Source organism: Cucumis melo, chromosome 12, assembly GCF_025177605.1.
Source record: "Cucumis melo cultivar AY chromosome 12, USDA_Cmelo_AY_1.0, whole genome shotgun sequence".
NCBI classification, from domain to species: Eukaryota; Viridiplantae; Streptophyta; class Magnoliopsida; order Cucurbitales; family Cucurbitaceae; genus Cucumis; species Cucumis melo.
In genome coordinates this window covers 19,986,888-19,992,887 of record NC_066868.1, presented here as the reverse complement: position 1 = coordinate 19,992,887, position 6,000 = coordinate 19,986,888, and the positions used below count along the sequence as shown (strand labels likewise).

General features: G+C 33.8%; 1 protein-coding gene across 1 annotated transcript; it reads left to right on the top strand.

Annotated features, from left to right (window-relative positions):
• Positions 1-209: 209 nt before the first annotated feature.
• LOC103498325 (pentatricopeptide repeat-containing protein At4g21300) lies at positions 210-3,034 on the top strand. Its single transcript, XM_008460902.3, has one exon. It carries the CDS (start codon positions 304-306, stop codon positions 2,842-2,844), a length of 2,541 nt encoding a protein of 846 aa, XP_008459124.1. The 5' UTR covers positions 210-303; the 3' UTR covers positions 2,845-3,034.
• The last annotated feature ends 2,966 nt before the right edge of the window (positions 3,035-6,000 follow it).

The following is a 6,000-nucleotide window of genomic DNA, read 5'->3' as shown; positions in this document are numbered from 1 at the left end:
ATGTTGAAAAAAAAAAATCATTTGGATTTGATTATCTAAACGATGTATACCAAATATAATATTAAGCGCACGTTAACCGTACATTTTTTGTATTTTACATTGTGAGGTTATAGGCTTTTTCCGATTTCACAACTATCGCGGAGATTTGTTATATTTATTTAAAAATACCTCTCTTTTAAATAATTTTGAATCTACCTGTTTATTTTTTGCAACTATTTTCACAAACCCTATTTTTATGCTTAATCCGAAGTTGGAGGGAGGGCTAGGACTCCGCCTAAATGAACATGATTTGATCAACGAAGCATGTTCTACAAATTCTGTTCCTCTTCTTGCACATTCCTTTCTCATTTCTCTCCACCTCGGTTTCTCTTTTCTACTCAATCCAACTTCAAAACCCCAACCACTTTGTTTTCGTCAAATGCAGAATCGGTACTGGCATCAATCTTTCATGCTTGTAACGACCATACTCTTCTTCCTCAAGCTAAACAATCTCATGCTCAGACCATTGTTCGTGGACTTGCTCAAAATGGATATTTGGGTCCTCGAGTTTTGGGTATGTATGTGCGTGCTGGCAGTCTCAAGGATGCCAAGAACTTGTTTTATACTCTTCAATTGGGATGTACTTCAGCTTGGAATTGGATGATTAGGGGGTTTACAATGATGGGTCAGTTTAATTATGCTCTGCTGTTTTATTTGAAGATGCTGGGTGCTGGAGTTTCTCCTGATAAGTATACATTTCCTTATGTGGTTAAAGCCTGTTGTGGTTTGAAAAGTGTGAAGATGGGTAAGATTGTTCATGAGACTGTTAATTTGATGGGTCTTATGGAGGACGTCTTTGTGGGTTCTTCTTTAATTAAGTTGTACGCAGAGAATGGTCATTTGAGCGATGCTCAGTATCTATTTGATAATATTCCTCAGAAGGATAGTGTTCTGTGGAATGTTATGCTTAATGGTTATGTGAAAAATGGAGATTCGGGTAATGCCATTGAAATCTTTTTGGAAATGAGACATAGTGAGATTAAGCCTAATTCGGTAACATTTGCTTGTATTTTATCTGTTTGTGCCTCAGAGGCAATGCTTGACTTAGGTACTCAACTTCACGGGATTGCTGTTAGTTGTGGACTGGAGTTGGATTCTCCAGTAGCTAATACATTATTGGCTATGTACTCGAAATGCCAATGCTTACAAGCTGCACGTAAACTGTTTGATAGGATGCCGCAAAGTGACTTGGTGAGTTGGAATGGTATAATTTCTGGATATGTACAGAATGGTTTGATGAGTGAGGCTGAAAATTTGTTTCGAGGGATGATATCTGCAGGAATAAAGCCCGACTCGATCACTTTTGCAAGTTTTTTACCATGTGTTAGTGAGTTGCTGAGTCTCAAACATTGTAAGGAAATTCATGGTTACATCGTAAGACATGCTGTAGTTTTGGATGTGTTCTTAAAAAGTGCTCTAATTGATATATACTGCAAGTGCAGGAATATGAAAATGGCACAAAAAATTTTGTGCCAGAGTAGTTCATTTGATACCGTAGTGTGCACAACCATGATTTCAGGGTACGTGCTTAATGGGATGAACAAGGAAGCATTGGAGGCATTTAGATGGTTGCTTCAAGAGAGATTGAAGCCTACTTCAGTGACTTTTTCTAGTATCTTTCCGGCTTTTGCTGGCTTGGCCGCTTTAAACTTAGGAAAGGAATTGCATGGTAGTATCATAAAGACTAAGCTCGATGAAAAATGTCATGTAGGCAGTGCTGTTCTGGACATGTATGCAAAATGTGGAAGATTGGATCTTGCTTGTCGTGTTTTTAACAGAATGACTGAAAAAGATGCTATTTGCTGGAACTCCATGATTACGAGTTGTTCCCAGAACGGCAGGCCAGGAGAGGCCATCAACCTTTTCCGCCAGATGGGAATGGAGGGAAATCGGTATGACTGTGTGAGCATATCTGGTGCTCTATCTGCGTGTGCTAATTTACCTGCTCTCCATTATGGAAAACAGATCCATGGCTTAATGATCAAAGGCCCTTTAAGATCTGACCTTTATGCTGAGAGTTCACTGATAGACATGTATGCTAAGTGTGGAAACTTGAACTTCTCCCGGAGAGTTTTCGACAGGATGCAAGAAAAAAATGAAGTCTCATGGAATAGCATCATTTGTGCCTATGGCAACCATGGCGATTTAAAGGAGTGTCTTGCTCTATTCCATGAAATGTTGAGAAACGGCATCCAGCCAGATCATGTCACCTTTCTTAGTATCATATCTGCTTGTGGCCATGCTGGCCAAGTTGATGAAGGAATTAGATATTACCACCTCATGACAGAGGAATACGGGATCCCAGCTCGAATGCACCACTATGCCTGCATGGCCGATTTGTTTGGCCGTGCAGGTCGTCTGGATGAAGCATTTGAAACCATAAATAGTATGCCATTCCCTCCAGATGCTGGTGTATGGGGAACACTACTCGGGGCCTGCCACGTTCATGGAAATGTTGAGCTCGCGGAAGTGGCATCAAAATATCTATTTGAGTTAGACCCTTTGAACTCTGGGTACTATGTTTTGCTTGCTAATGTGCAGGCTGGGGCTGGAAAATGGAGGAAGGTGCTTAAAGTACGAAGCAAAATGAAAGAACGAGGAGTTCGAAAGGTTCCTGGTTATAGCTGGATCGTGGTCAATAATGCCACCCACATGTTCGTTGCAGCAGATGGAAGCCATCCGCTTACTGCTCAGATCTATTCCATGCTGGATAGTCTTCTTTTGGAACTGAAAAAAGAAGGGTATGTTCCACAACTTTACCTTCCAATGCACCCACAACTTCTGAGTAAATCGATTGACAATTGAGAAGCACAGTTAGAAATTGAAATGTTTGTGTTAGACTAGCTATGGTTGATAGTCTTACTTGCAATAGGACTAGATAAAGTAACCAGATTTTTTCATTGTATCCAATTGTTTCTTGTAGATGTCACATTTTCCTAATCTGTTTAATTCACAATATTTTTCAAGAGAATAATGTTATGATGTTTTCTTATTCTGTTGATAGGGGAAATCTCATTTCTCTTCATAACATTTCATTTTCTCCCTCTGAAACACATTCATATAAGAGCTGAGAGAAAACTTTTCCGTATTTCTGTAATCAGATAAGATAAAATTAGACTGAATTATTAGCTTAGTTCACACATTGCTCAAAGAGAAAAGGATTTGAACAAAGAAATTTTAGAGGGAGATGAAGACAAAAGTGGGTGAACAATTATTGAACAGATGAAATATGGGGAGACCCACAGAGATGATAGATCCCAATGCTGCTCTGACATTTTATAACTTGATAGGGATACTGAGATTTATTTAAAATATAAATTTTGTGGACACCAAATAATGATAAGACCCTCTGCCTTAAACTCATTAATGATATGATGTTAAGCTCTGTCCAGTCTCCTCATCTCTTTCTCCCACCTATGACCCTTTCCGTATTCCATTGTCCTTTTTTTTTCTCCTTTTTAAGTTTGATCTTTAAGAAAAGGTTTTTACATTATTGGAGTCTTTATGGTTTGGTTTGATATTAGAAATTTTCCAAACTAAATTGTTATAGATAAAGATTTGGTTGAGTCTTTAGTTTATAGTTTTAAATCAAATTAAACCTACATTTCAATAATAATAATAAATAAATAAATAAATAAAAAGATGCAAATTTTCAGTTCGGTTTTAGTGAACACCTCAATTAGATTCAGTGGTTCTTAGCAAACTTCAAAGTTAAGTGGTAGGAGTTAAGGTTTGGATCATATTTTTGTCCTATGAAGCTTGTATATGAATATGAGACACATATATGTCATATAATAATACATCAATTTTCAGAAAGTATATGTGTATACGTTTATTAAAATATATATTTTTAAAATATTTATCATTTCCGTACCAAAAGAAAATTCAAAATGAATAACTTTATGCATTTATATGCATGAAAGAGTGAATTTAATATATTTTGTCACACGGTATTATGTGTCAATTTTTACTTACGAAGTGTACGAAACTTATCAAGCAAATGGTGAAGTAGTGTTGTAGAATACAATTCAAAATTTTCTAAAAAATCAAGAAATTTATTTTCTATTGATAAGTAGATCAAGGCAAGGGATGACAGATTTGAAAATGAAGGCATGTATCATAAATATTTACTCAATAGATCTATAATTCTTTTAAGTCTATGCGTTTAGTGGTTAGAGAGCGGTTAAAAAGAAGATCTTTTTCATCAGTATATCCAATGTCCATAGTCAATAATGAAAGTTTTTCTTAATGATTTCTTTGTACAACTAATGTGTGTGACAATATCTATGGTGTCCACAAATGTTTAATATATGTTCAGTTGAGCAGCTATAGCAGTGTTGGACGCAAACGCACTAAACAAACTAAATTGTCGTAATTTCTTGGTTGAAGCCGTAAGAAGAAAATATTAATAAATAAACTGTTAATATGATTATGCCTTGTGGGACAAGGCATTGCTTGCTTAGCTACAACCAGCTATTGTAAATGTGAATGGTTTGTAAATTGATGACAAATTTGACCCTACGATTGCTTTCTTGGCTCTCTTTAACCAATAATTACAAACCAAATTCTATTGGTTCCTTTCTCACATTCTCAACCTAAAGTTAGAAAAAAGTTGTTTTCAGTCCACAACTATAGCACAGTGTGAAAAACAATATGAACTTGGAACAAAACTTAGACTTAATCATTAATCTTAAAAGTGTCATTGATGGTATATATCTTAACCAATCGAACATGAAATTGGTGTTTTATTGTCAATTATAATCCACGTAAAAGTATACGTAGTAGTATACATTCCTTTTGTTATACATATATATATACATATATATATATATATATATATATATATATATATGACCAATGGAACCAAATAAATATTCAAATTTTGCCTTGATAAGCATATGAACAAAGACTTTGGGTACCAAGTTTGAAAACAATTAAAATAATAATAGTAATGTAAAAGGAGATCAAATAGTGTATCCAAAAAGAAAAAAAGATATGAAATTGGAGGAAAAGTGTTCAAATTTCCTTAGAAAGAATTGTTGATGCTAATTTTAAAAAGAAAAAGAAAAAGAAAAGAAAAGAAAAGAAAAGGAAAAAAGAAACCCATTGATGATGTTTGTTTGTTAAGAAGAGAACAATGTTAAATTGGCAGCTCAGACCATACAACCAAATCTCTGTTCTCCTAATTAAAATCATAATAATGGATGATTACAAAATGAAATGTATAATGGTGTGTGTGAGAGAGACAATTGATTAGGCAGCTGGCATCTTCAACCAAACATACACCAGCTGTCACCTTTATATTTCAATACCGAACAAAATCAATCAAACCTAATTCCTCATGCCAACTATTGTATTATTAATCAACCTTCTTCATATTCTTTAATCATCAATAAAATGTTCATGCATTCTGTTGTTTTTTAGGTTGAATTATCACTTTCATTCTTATATACTTAAAATTAATCTTACAATTTATATTTTTATTTAGTATGATTAAAAAATACCATTTTATCATTTAAAACTTTCCTTCAACCACAACACCTTATTTTCATTTTGAAGTTTAATTATCTAATTTTAGTCTTTGCTATCTTAATTAAATTCTTGATCTACTTCTTTAAATTAATCTTCATCAAATTTGGTTAAAATAATAGTAATAATAATTTCCATGCAACAAAATTTAATACAAATATGTGAGTATGTTTTCAAAGGACTCTTTTCAAAAATATTACAAAGCCGTAAAATATTATAATAATTTTAAAAACTGAAAAAATACACATACCCACAATAAAAATTACCAAAAATGTCTCATCACGTTTAAACATTTATTTTTTCAATTCTATGTTTAATATGGTTACATGATCATTTAAATTTAGGTACGATCGTTTAGATTTGGGTAAACGAATTTTTTTAAGATTCTTTTGATACACAATCGTTTTGATTTGTTTACATGATCGTTTATTT

Excerpts from the sequence above, each read along its gene's own strand:
- LOC103498325 (XM_008460902.3), top strand. The coding sequence starts at position 304 with ATGTTCTACAAATTCTGTTCCTCTTCTTGCACATTCCTTTCTCATTTC.